We start from the raw sequence: 12,601 nt of genomic DNA, 5'->3' as shown, positions 1-12,601 counted from the left end.
CATTTCCTTAAGTCTCCCAAGGCCTCAGCATGGTTCTCAGTGTGGATAAGGGTGCCTGAAATTCTGTGTACACTGAAGTCAGACTACAACTACTTCTTTTAATATGCCCAAGATTTCTCTGAAGTGCTAGTCTCATGTTTACAGCTCAACAGGGACATCTAAGAAAATAGGTGTTTGGGGTTTTTTTATTTTGGGGTTTTTCAAAGTTTTGCTAGGAAAGGACTCTAAAAATGGAATTGCCGAGTTCTGTCTTTTCCTGGTTTTCAGGTCATCACAGTCAGCAACAAAAGGAGATACCGAGGGAAAAAATAAGACAGGAATATAGATTTCTTTTATTGGAGCTTTCTGGTCACTTTTCAAAAAATAATTTTAAGTGGAAGCAGAACAGCCATGATGAGAAATTTGGAGGCAGAAGATATTTTCCATAGTATTTCTGGTCTAGCAAAGCTAAAACCTGATTTGGGGAGTCTAAGTTGATTCTTGCTGTCTCACACATCAATCAGCTGTAAATTCAATGGGCAAACTCCATCACCAGTGACACCCATGCAAAACGGCAACAGGTCAAAACTGGGGAAAACCTAGCCTTGAGATTGGCCTGCTGTAAAAAATGCTAATAATAAAGTGTAAAGACTTGTTTCCATCACTGTTTTGGCCTCTTTTTTTAATTATTATTTTAGGTCAATAGTTTTAAAAAAGAACAGCTGGAAGGGATAATTTGTTTGCCAGCAGGTATCACTGATTAACACACACAGGTAATTATTAGAGCTTCCCAGCAGAATACAAGCAGGTTTTGGAAAAGTACACTCGACACTGTGATATCCCTCATGTATTTTTCATTAGCAGTATTCTCTGTACTATTTCAGTTAAACTAAATCACTTTTTAATAGGTATTAGTCTCATTCTGACACAGACTAGAGTGGATTTCATAAGGTTATCTATTTCTTGATAAAGAGTTCAAGAGTAATTTCAGATCATTACATTTTGCTATTACTTTTTTTCCATTGTAATATCAAAAGGGAAAAACAATTTGCAGAATCTTGCTTCTTTCTTTGTCCTATGGACATACCTTGGTAATCCAGAGGAAAATACATGCAACCTGGCCTACCATAACTAGGAAGAATAACAAAAAGCTTCTCTTGTTGTTAGAGCTCTGTGGAATGCACCAAGGCAGGGTCACCTGCACACAAATTATGACAATTGCCGGTTCCAGTGGGAAGAACCATGGAGTATGTCCTGCAGGTAATTTCTGGGACATGAACATAATTTATTCGATGGAAAGGGAAATGACATATGCCAGAAAAGAGGAACAGCTGTCAGCCCCACAAACATAATTATTGGTCACCCTTTGACATCTTACTTTGGATAAGAGCCATTATCCAGAGCAATGAAAACAGCTGTGCAGAACAACACCACAAAAATACCTAGCAGAAACACACACTACATAATTCACATCTCCTTAAAATGTAGTGAAACTCTTTCCACTGCTGTAAAACATCTTTGATATGTTTGGGGTTTTTCCTCCAATACTCCTAAGTGGTTGCACCATCTGATAAGGGATCCACTAAGAATTTTCTTCTTTGGCTATCTGACATGGACTTAGGTAAAACTATTGTAATAATTTGAAGAAAATTTCCAGAAGTGACTTTCACTTTAGGCATCCTACTTTTAGGTTCTCCAAGCTCATCCTAAACTCAGTGATGCTCTCAGACTTTTCCAGACCAAGTGTCAGCTGGAATTTTTGTCAGTGAGATGATGTTTAATGCTTGGTCCTCAAATGTACAGTACAATTCTACTGGGAGACAGTTATTTACAACTCAGATATCCTTGCATGCAATGCAAGGGGAAAATGTAATATTTTGTAAGGGTTGCTTCAAAAAAAACCCAGAGGCATTATTTCTAATTCTCAATATCCAGGAAGTCATGGGTATACTTCCCCATTTCAGATTAATTTGTTTTAAATCTTTGTTTAGATGTTGTAACTTTCAGCTAGAGTAATTTATTTCTCAAGCAGCTTTAAATGGGATGTGGCTACTTTTTGAACATAATTACTTTGATATTTGTTTTGAACAGTAAATATGCAGTTTGTAAGGGTGGACAGCTTCTGCCTAGAATATTGAGTTGGAAGGGATCCTCAAGGATGATTGAAGTTCAGCTCCTTGCCCTGCACAGGACAATTCCAACAATCACATTCTGTGCCTGAGAACATTGTCCAAATTCTCATTCAGCTCTGTCAGGTTTGAGGCTGACCACAGTGACCACTTCTCTGGAGAGGCTGTCCCAGGGTCCAAAAGCCCTCTGGATGAAGAACCTTTTCCTAATATCCAACCAGAACCTCCCCTGACATAACTTCAAGCCATTCCCTTGAGTGTTGTCACTGGTCAGGAGAGCAATGAGGTCAGTGCCTGAAACTCTGCCTCCCCTCATGAGGAAACTGCAGACTGTGATGACATCTCCCTTCAGTCTCCTCAAGTAACTTCAGCTGCTCCTCGTATGTCTTCCTCTCTAGGTCCTTCACCATCTTCATGACCTCCCTTTGAACATATTCTAATAGCTTTATATCTTTCTAATATCTTTGATGCCCAAAGCACAGGACTTGAGGTGAGGCTGCCCCAGTGCAGAGCAGAGCGGGACAATCCCCTCCCTTGCCAGCTGACAATGCTGGGCCTGATGCCCCTCAGGACACTCTTGGCTACCAGGGCACCTCTGACTCATGTTCAACTTGCCATCAACCAGGACCCCCAGGTCTCTTTCCACAGCCCTGTCCCAGGTGCAGAATCCAGTACTTGTTTTTGTTAAACTTCACACAGTTGATGATTGCCCAGATGTTTAATATGTCCAGGTTGATCTGAAGGGTCTCTCTGCCTTCGAGGGAACAACAGCTCCTCCCAATTTATTGTCACTGGCAATAGAAAAGTATAGGGAAGATTTGAGAGTTAGATGGAGCTTCATGAATCTGAAATATGGAAGAGCAGGAAGAGAAACAGCTGCTTTGCACTCCCCTCTGAGCAATGAACTGGGAAATACTATCTCTCTGTTTCCTAATTTTTCCCTGACTGCCACAGGCTGCTTCCAGTGTTCTCTACTGCACAGGATGTTGTGCTGTGCCTTGTTTTTTGCTGGGTTTTTTTATGTGTTGTTGCAGGATCTCCTGGTTAGACAGCACAGGTAATTTAAGTATTTCTGTAGTACATGTGCTCTGGTTTCAAGGTCACATATATTTAGAGAGGAGAAGAGATTCCTGTCTGAGCCCTTTATGTTACCTTATAAAACACACCAAACAAAGTGATGTTTTTTGGCAATGAAATATTTATGTCTGGAAGATTTGCCTTTAGATTTCTCCTTGTAATTGCCCTGCAATACAACTGTCTCAAAGCAGAGGAAAAAGGTACCTAACAAACACACAGAAAACACTGAATGGAGAAAGTTATTCACATCAAAAAGACAAGACTATTTTTTCTAAATGGGAACATTTTAGATATCTGGAGGTGACAGCATTCTGTATACAAAATGATGACAAAAGCATGCTCTGCTGCTCAGTGAACTGGAGATGTGATCACCAGATTTCCTTGCATAGTTCAGGATCAGTTCCTAGGTAAGTGTCAGAGTGTTCAGCTAAATACCTTTTAGCCATGGAAAAGAGTTTCTAAAAAGTGAAAGTAATTTTCCTATCTTTGTTCATTCCCCTGTATGCATGGGCTATGACCCTACCACTGACATTGTCCCAGTCATGTCTAGTCTCTTTAACATCTATAAAAAGAAAAGTACCAAAAAAAGATCCAAAGTCCCAGAATAGATTTATTTTATTATTAAAATTATTCCTGAACTCTAAATTTTAGACAAACTCAAGGGGACTAGGAGGAGATATGTTGAAACTTTGGGGCTGCTCAATGGCACTAGCAGGGTTATGTATTTGCTTGGCTGCCTCTGCATCCCTCAGTTATGTCAGTCCTTATGTGTCTGAAATGATATATGATATAATTTTGATATTTTATGATTGATATTATTTTCTTGGAAGATCTCTTGTACCACACCATGTTGCAAAAGTTTTGCCATAGTTGGTAGCTGACTTAGTAAATTTGTGTGGCTTTAGATATTTATAGGCAACTTAATCAGACAATCAATAATGAATTCAATGGCAGGAAGAGCAAAAGAGGATGCATCTATTTTTTCCAATAACAAATCAAACTCCTGAATATTAAAGATACATATTTTTAAATACTATCTTGAACTGGAACAATTGATTATATGCAAACTTGTCATTGTTCAGAGGGAAAATGGTTTTTGTTTTCTAAATTACTAATAGGACAAAAATTCATGTTAGAATATTCTGCAAAAGGGTAGAGAAAACTTTGTCTGAAAATCAGTTGTTTTCATTGAAGGTTATATAATAATTTCTTGTGGTAGACTCTATGATTTGATAGAGCCAACCTGCTTGCAGGCTGCACATTTTATGCACCTTAAAGGCCAGACAGTTCCTAAGCACACAGTGAAGTTCTCTAATGACAGCTCTAGTAGTAGCAAGATCAGGCATCTTAAAAGGTCTCAGCTCTCCTAGAGGCATAAATAAGATCAGAGTTTTTGAAGAATCAGCCAATGTTCCCATGGGAGCTGTGCACAGCTGAACCACAAAATTCAGTTCTGAACATGAAATCAGATGGTGACACTGGTACAAATGGCTTCTTTCACATGTAGCAAATCTAGGGTGGGTGGGGTAAAGCTGTTCTTAGCCATCATAGTCTGTGCTTGTCTAACTTTACCATAAATAATCATTATGCTATTCTCCATCCCTGTCTTCCCAGGGGTGTGGTGTATTTCTGTCTTTCAGTAAAGTACGTGTATGTAGATCAGATTAAAGAGTAGCACTCACTCCAGCTGCGAGTAGGAGTTAAACATCTGCTGTACTTATGCACTGGAAAGTAGAGAGGATCAGGCACAGCTGAGTTTTCCAGAAAGTCGAGGCAGCAGTTTAGGCACCTTTGTGTGCCAGATTGATTTCCAATAAAAGTTACTGAAGATGCACCCACAAACGAAACCAAACAAAACTGCCTCTTATCACAGCCAGGGGAATTTAGCAGTTAGACCCAGGAGAAGTCAGAATGAGTGAACCTTAGGAATAAGAACACTCTTCACAAGGTGATTTAACAATAAGGCAGCAATGATTTCCATTTAATGAGTTGGCAGCAGTGCCAGCTATGAATGTTCACATGCTTCCTCTTCCTGTGGAGGCTGTGCTGTGAACTTAATCAGATGATTGCTCTAGATATGGCCAACACCAAATGTTTGTTTTTTAAGTTGGCTAAATTCCCTGATATAGTTCACAGTGTGGTCCCACAAATAATTGATCTGGCACGGCAAAGGGGAAGCTGTACTGAGGGATCAAGGTGGGCATAAGGCAGTACAGAGAAACAGGTACTTACTAGTTTCTCCGCCAAGAGCTTTGATTCATAAAATCATACTCTCAGTGGGAGAGAGAGGCTTGCTGCAGCCCAGCAGTGAGAGAGCCGTAGAGTCTGTGATGCCAGATGTTCCTATTTTAGAGAAAGTAGAGCATTTTGGTCTTCTTGTGCAGCTCTCAGTCCTTTCCTGGTGATAAGTTCTTATGAAAGCATTTATTTTCCCTCAAATCACCCAAAAAAGACAGTGATCAAGAAGGGAGAGAGCATTTTCTGAGACATTTTAATTACAAAAAACAACCTTGTGGTGAACTTCTATTTTTAGTTAAAAAAACTAATGAAGAATCAAAATGCTTCTCCAAACTTAATTATCCAATAATAATTACCATAGCAACCAATTCTTTATGTGGCACATGCTGAAAACACTCTCTAAGGAGCACAGGTTTACTTTCCCTGTTTTTCCAAAACAGACAAGAAATACTCTAATCTGTTTCTAAAACCCTGAGAATGACTAGCTGGAGATTACATTGAAAGCCACTTGTTTACTTCTCACATGTGTTTGGGTGACATCAGCCCCGACACTGCTCTGTTTCTACGCAGCAGAAAAGAATTGCTTGCTGAAGAGGTTAATAATAGGTTTATTTCTGCTAAACATTCTGGAGTGTATTTCTGCACTTGAGGTTGTAACACACAAGTTTGCTGTCCTGGTTTTCAGAGTAATTTCAGCTTTCTCTCTTCTGTCTCTACTGTGCTTTCCATGTGGATATGTGCTGTTGTTGTCTCAACTTCATGATGAAGTTACATCAGTTACAATCTTTTAGGGCTGTCTATCAATCAACATATTTCCAATCCATTTGGTTTGTTGAATGTTCATAAATATTCACTTTTCCTCAGGTTATGTGTTCTTTAGAGGTGCTGAACTCAGTCAATCACTACACACTCCATAGACATCTGTTAATGGCTGGCCCTATGGCTCTAAATTAACTTCATATTTCAAAAGGGAAATCGTGGTAAACCTAAAACACAGTTCAGTTATGATTTTGAAGTCTTGAAACTTCTGACATTTTCCAAACCTTCTTTAACTTGCTTCCAGTTATTCATAAGCTCACAGGATTCTGTGTAAACTCCTAAGGAAGGCCAACTCAATTAGGTGCTCTTAATAGCAGAAATGCCTAAGAATTGTTGTGTTTATCCCAGTATCTCACCTTTACCCTTCTGACCTTCCTGCTTCCTGACCTAGATTCAACTCTGCCTTGAAAACTGTCTGTAGCTGATTACCTACCACTTCACAACAGACACAGGAGTTACTTTACCATATTTTCAATGAATTTTCCCTCTCCTGTTCTCTTGCATTACTACATTGTATCTGCTTTGATTATCACTTCTTCCTGATGAGCCATGTCCGGTGTTTTCAGTTGTTTCTTTGAAACCTGGTGTTTCCCAAATCAACTCAAAAAGTTTCCTTGGTTTCACCTGTCTTGGCAAAGACTTTTTTTATATGAGTGGCAGATAAAAATGATGTTATTTCAATCATTTCAAAAATGATGTTATTTCAATTCTGTCAAATTTAAACTAGGCTTACTTGTCTGACTTGCATCATCTTTCATATCTTTTCATTTTTGCTAGTTTTCATAATGATTTTCAAAGGGTTCTGAGGTGCCTTTATAGAGGACACTTCATAAGTGACCATTTATTTGACAAGTGATTTCTATGTGAGCTAAGCTTCTAATCACCTCCTATGAGAAATGAAGAGCAGAGTTTTGGAGTAAGAATTTTAATGGCTGCTTCTTCTTGGGCACCTCACTTCCAAAGGGACATTGAAGTGCTGGGGCATGTCCAAAGGACAGCAATAAAACTGGTGAAGGGTCTGGAAAACGTGTCCTGTGGCTGAGAGAACAGGGGTTGCTTCATCTGTAGAAGAGGACACTCAGGGAGACCTCATTGATCTCTACAACTGCATGAGAGGAGATTTTAGTGAGGTGGGTGTCAGTCTCTTCTGCCATGTCTCAAGTGAAAGGACAAGGGGAAATGGTCTTAAATTAGATTGTGCCAGGATTAGATGTTAGAAACAAAATTCTCTCTGAGAGAGTAGTAAGGCATTGGAATAAGTTGACCTAGGAGGCAGTGGAGTCTGAAATGAATCAAGAGGCGTCTAGATGTGGAACCTTGGATGTTATTTAAGGGTGATTATGGTGCTGCTGGGTTGATGCTTGGAATGGCTTACCCTGAAGGTCTCTTCCAACCTTGATGACTCTGTGATTCTGTGATTCTACTGCCTCAGTGATCTTTTCAAGTAACTTCCTTTAGCTCTGTTTATCCGATTATGTGATTATGTGTAACTGCAGGTTCAGCAGGGACAGTGGTGTTACACTGTGTCTGTTACAGACATATCCCCAAACAGTGTGGTGAAGGGTACCTTTGCATTTTTTAAATATTCAAGAAGCACACCTCCTCAGAGCCCCATTAAAAATCAAAATACATCACTTATGGCTTTTTAAGATCACTTGCTGTGCTGCTACTCTTCGTTATTTAAGTGCTGTGAAAGGTACAAATAAACTTATAAATGTTGTGAAAGTATTTTGTTTTTTCACATTATACCTCAGCTTCCCTACTGTGTGAGCATTGATTATTTTCAGGTCAGTCAAAAAGATATGAAACTCTGTTCATCTTCAAAAACAGAGTCTAAAACAGAGTCTGTCCTGGCTTGTAGCCTTGATAGGCTGTAGAAAATCCTCCAAGACTTCTGAAATTGGCCCCAGTAAGCTCTAGAAAAAAGGAACAGCAGTGAAAGACTCAAGTCTTATATGTCATTTAGTTCTTTTATTAACAAGAGCCCCAGATTAGTATGCCTGGCAAGTCATAGTGCTTTACTCCGTGGAGTGATTTCAATCAGACTACCATGTGTCAGGAAAGCCAATTCTGCCCCTGCATAAGCTGTTGTTTTACCTGTAACATGTTTTCCATTATTCCCTTTGTCCAAATGAAATTATGTACCCATGAAATCTAATTGAAAGACAAGTTCTAGTGCATTTTCTCTAAGGAGATCTGCTGAAGGGAGTGGAACAAGTCCTGAGCACTAGCAGAGATGGGTGACTGAACTGGGCTCATGAGGAAATTGCAAATGAATTTGCGAGCGAAGAAGGCCACCTATTCACTGATTTCACTGATGAAATTCACTTTTCAAATGTTCTGGAGAGATTTTCTTTTTTTTCACCCTCTACTCTAACCTTCCTAGTATATGTGAAAATACAGTCCAGGTCAAAGTTAAAAGTCAGTCAAAAAGGTTTGAAAAGTTGACTCCTCAACCTCCCACAGCTGATTTCAGTTGTCCTGCTGAACAATTCAGTTCTGAATTAGTTCTGATTGAGAGTCTCATCATACTCCTCTTAGTAGCTTGCACCAGGAGTTATTTTATAGGTAAATTACTGCCTTCCCTGATTTATCTTGGAGCAAAGGCAGAGAGTGTCTGGGGGAAGCTGGCTGGTCCAGAGCAACATGTCTCCAGTAAAACAGGATATGGTAGATAACAGGAAAAAGGCAGAAAGTGCAAAGAGAGAATAGTGATACATGCAGAGTGACTAAAGAGCCTCAAATTCCCCCCTTTTAAAAAGTAAAAGTAAGGGGTTATGTTTTAAGTCAAAAATCAGGAACAGTGACCAGCTAATTAATTTGAAATGGTTACTCACTGTTCATAAACATGATGCAGCACTCAAAGAAATTATAAAACTGTGAATTAGAGGAAACAAAAGGAAACAGTTTTATCACAAAAGACCTAATTAAATTGTTAAAAATCTTTATTATTGAGTGACATAGGAGCCAAATGTACTATTAACTTAATAAAGGCATCAGGAAAAGTTGTGCAGGTGCACTGAGTATGCCACCTCCAGCTTAGAGAATCCTGGAAGACAGGGAGATGCACAGATCATGCTAATCATGCCCTACTTCTCACAAGCCTTGTCTAGACATCTACCACTGGAAAAGGTTAAACAAAACTTCTTCTGGAGCCAGGATATGCATTATTATTCAATCATGGCACATAAATTGCAAATTAATTCCCTGTACTATAGTAGAACAATATTCCAGATTCAGAAATACGGGAATATAAAAAGGTGAAGTTTTTCCCAGATGCTTTTGGTCTGATATCAGATCTCACTTTCAAACCCACATGACTGTGGAGAATGAAACCTGCAGATCTGAGTCAAAGCATCACAATGAGATCAGGGAGGCCTCTAATAGGACAAACAACACTTGAATTTTAGGAAAACTGATTATTAGAGGACAGTAAGAAAATACAATGTCTATCCCAAAATGTTCTACAATCACAGATTGCTGGAGTGTTCAAGACTGTTGACAAAGCATCACATTTTCCACCACCAGAGAGAGTATCTTGAACTATGAACACTTGATGTGCCTTGCTGAGGTTGTTCTGGTGTTGTTGTGATCCTGTATGTATCACCCATAGCTATCAAAGCCTTTGAAATCTCAACTAATTACAAGGATGAGATATTTGATAAAGGTACTGAGGCTGAAGAAGGACAAAGGTACTGAGGCTGCAGAAGTTTTTCCTCTCTCTGCTGCAGTCAAATGCTGCCAGTTTCTTACTCACTTTCCCAACCAATCCTCACTTCAATGGTGTTGATGTGCCCTTCCTTACAAACATGCAGAGCACAAAGAAAGGTCAATGACAGATAAGTAATCCCCTGAAATTTACACTGCCCAAGGATCCACTCCCATTTGGCTCTCTTGAGTTCATATGGAAAAGGAAGAAGCTGTGACGCAGCTTCTACAAGGAAAACCAGTTCAGCTCTTGCGTAGACTTCAGCAAAGAAAAAGTCTGTGTACACAGGCACTGGCTGTGCAAGAATTTGCTTATCCTTTCAGCTTCCCCTGTTGAATGGTTCAGAATTCAGATTGTGTAAATTTGTGCTCCAGCATCAGCTGAAAATGAATGTATTTTATTTGGTTGATAATAATACAATAAATAATGTCACTGATATTAATAATACAATAACTATTATCACTGATGTTAATTCATAGCTAACTGATATTCTTTGTTTTCCTTATTATGGCTTGCTTCCCAAACTAAAGCCATGGAGCAAATCACAAAGTTTCTCTTGCAGAAAAGGCAGTGCAAAAACAAATTGTTAATTACATTTGTAATCAGTCCTGGCTAGAGCTCTGTGAGTCAATTTTTGGAAACATAATATGTGGTTCAACCAGAGTTTAATGCCCCCAAATACTGCATATCTCATCCTCAAGGCAGAGACAATTTACAAAGTTGATGTCCCTACTTAAGATCTGAGACATTCTTTTATGCAAACTTTCCTAACTGCTATTTTTGCAGCATACAAAGCTGCCTTTATCTTTTTCATTTTTTTGAACAGATATTTTTGCTTCTGCTGTCTAATGAAGGTTTGTTGTTCATTGCAGATTGCAGCTCAGGCAGTGTTATTTATGTGTATGAACACTGCAGGAATCTTCATTAGCTACCTATCAGACAGAGCACAGCGCCAAGCCTTCCTGGAGACCCGGAGATGCGTGGAAGCCAGGCTGAGACTAGAGACAGAAAACCAGCGACAGGTATGGTCACCAGGAAAAACATTCCTGGTTTTCTATTAACTGGTGTTGATAGTTGGACAAGACCAGGCTTTTGTGGCCTTATTGGCTCCAGTGTGATAGCACCTGATTTGTGCATGTTAAGTGAGTTTTATGCTGTTGCTGTGCTGGTGTGAATCGAGTTGATGTGGCATCTAAAAGATTTCCCCTAGGAAACAGGATGAATAGAGTGGCTGCTCATCATCCTTTCCCACAGAAGAGGCCATCAAATGAAAGAGCACCTGGCAGGTGTTTAAAAATTCTTCTTTACGCAAGAGGGGTTAAGCTGGGGAATGTCATGTTTCAGAGTGTTGTAGATATTAAAAATTGCATTAGCCAAATGAAAGATACTCCAGAACTATCTGGATGCAATCCTGTGCCATGGGCTCTGGGATTGCTCTTCCTGAGCAGGGAGGCTAGACCAGATGACACACTGTGGTCCCTTCCAATCCAACTACTTCTGTGAATCTTTCAAAACTAAGCAAGTTCATAGAAGTGAAGTCCATCTAGGCAGAAAAAATACTAAAGCATCCCTTCAGGCTCATAGATGGGTTTTTTCAGCTGCAGCAAAGTATCACTGTTCTGTTTCTCTGCTCTTAAACTCTTCTTGAAAAATCAACCTTTGGCCACTGTGTGCAATAGCAAACTGGGTCAGGTGCACTTTTGATCTGAACTGGTATGGTTGATCTTAGGTAATCATCTTTTGTGATCCAAAATAAGTATTGAAGAAAAAGAAATCTGCTGCTTATTATTTTGCACCAAGGGAGCAGCACCCATATCACATATGTTGCATTGCTGTATCCTTCTAAGATGAATTTAGCCTTTCATTTTGCCCTGCTGTATAAATATGTATATGGCTTCTTAAATTTATTTAATTTGCCCCCTGAAAGTCATGCTCTTATACAGAGTTCTAGGAAGATGTCCCATTCTGGACTTTAATGACTCAAAACACATGACTGTGTTGAGTAATGCCAGGTATCTCTGCCAGAACATCTCTGCAGCCATTGCTGACTGAAAAGACTTTGAGGGATATTATCTGGGATGCTCTGTTCTTTTTTTGACTGCAGGATCATATTTTCATGCCTTTTGTGGATTTTGGGGTATTTGGGTTTTTTTCCTGTTCCTTCTTGCCTTATTTTTCATAAACCATCAGTTTGTAAGCTTTACTTTGACCATAGTTTTCTAGAGTTCATTGTAAAAAACTATGTATCACTAACAAAATGGTTCCTTGTTCCATATTATTCTGAGGTTTTCCCATTAGAATTATTTTATCCTGTCATGTAAAATGAAGGTAGTACAAAGAAAAATATTTTGAGAAATCCAATTTTGCTGAACTTTTATTATCTACAGGAAAATGAAAACAGAGTTTCCATTTGGGTGGGCAGATTTTTTTTTTTTTTTTTTTGAGAAGGGGGAAGTAGTGGTTGGATCAGAAATATTTGTTTTTGTTAAGTCAGGTTGAACTGTGAATTTTGTCTTGGCCCTGTGCTTTGCAAGGTTTCAGGGCTGTGTTGTTCCCTGAGGGCAGAACTTCCTGGAGTGTTACCTCAATGCAGCTGAGATTCACCTATAACCAAACAAAGTGGTGTGTCACAGGCATCACATGACTGCAA

The 12,601-nt window shown here is 39.2% G+C and overlaps 1 protein-coding gene across 2 annotated transcripts in view; it reads left to right on the top strand.

Moving 5' to 3' along the window:
- Window positions 1-12,601, top strand: part of ADCY8 (adenylate cyclase 8) — a 116,180-nt gene that overhangs the window by 19,236 nt on the left and 84,343 nt on the right. For both annotated transcript variants that reach the window (XM_077189043.1, XM_054632042.2), the window contains exon 2: window positions 10,824-10,973. In XM_077189043.1, the coding sequence (XP_077045158.1) occupies window positions 10,824-10,973 (150 nt within the window). The remainder of the gene's footprint in view (window positions 1-10,823; window positions 10,974-12,601) is intronic.

The sequence above is a fragment of the Agelaius phoeniceus genome, chromosome 1 (genome assembly GCF_051311805.1).
Source record: "Agelaius phoeniceus isolate bAgePho1 chromosome 1, bAgePho1.hap1, whole genome shotgun sequence".
Lineage (NCBI taxonomy): Eukaryota > Metazoa > Chordata > Aves > Passeriformes > Icteridae > Agelaius > Agelaius phoeniceus.
This window is presented reverse-complemented; position numbering and strand designations above follow the sequence as displayed.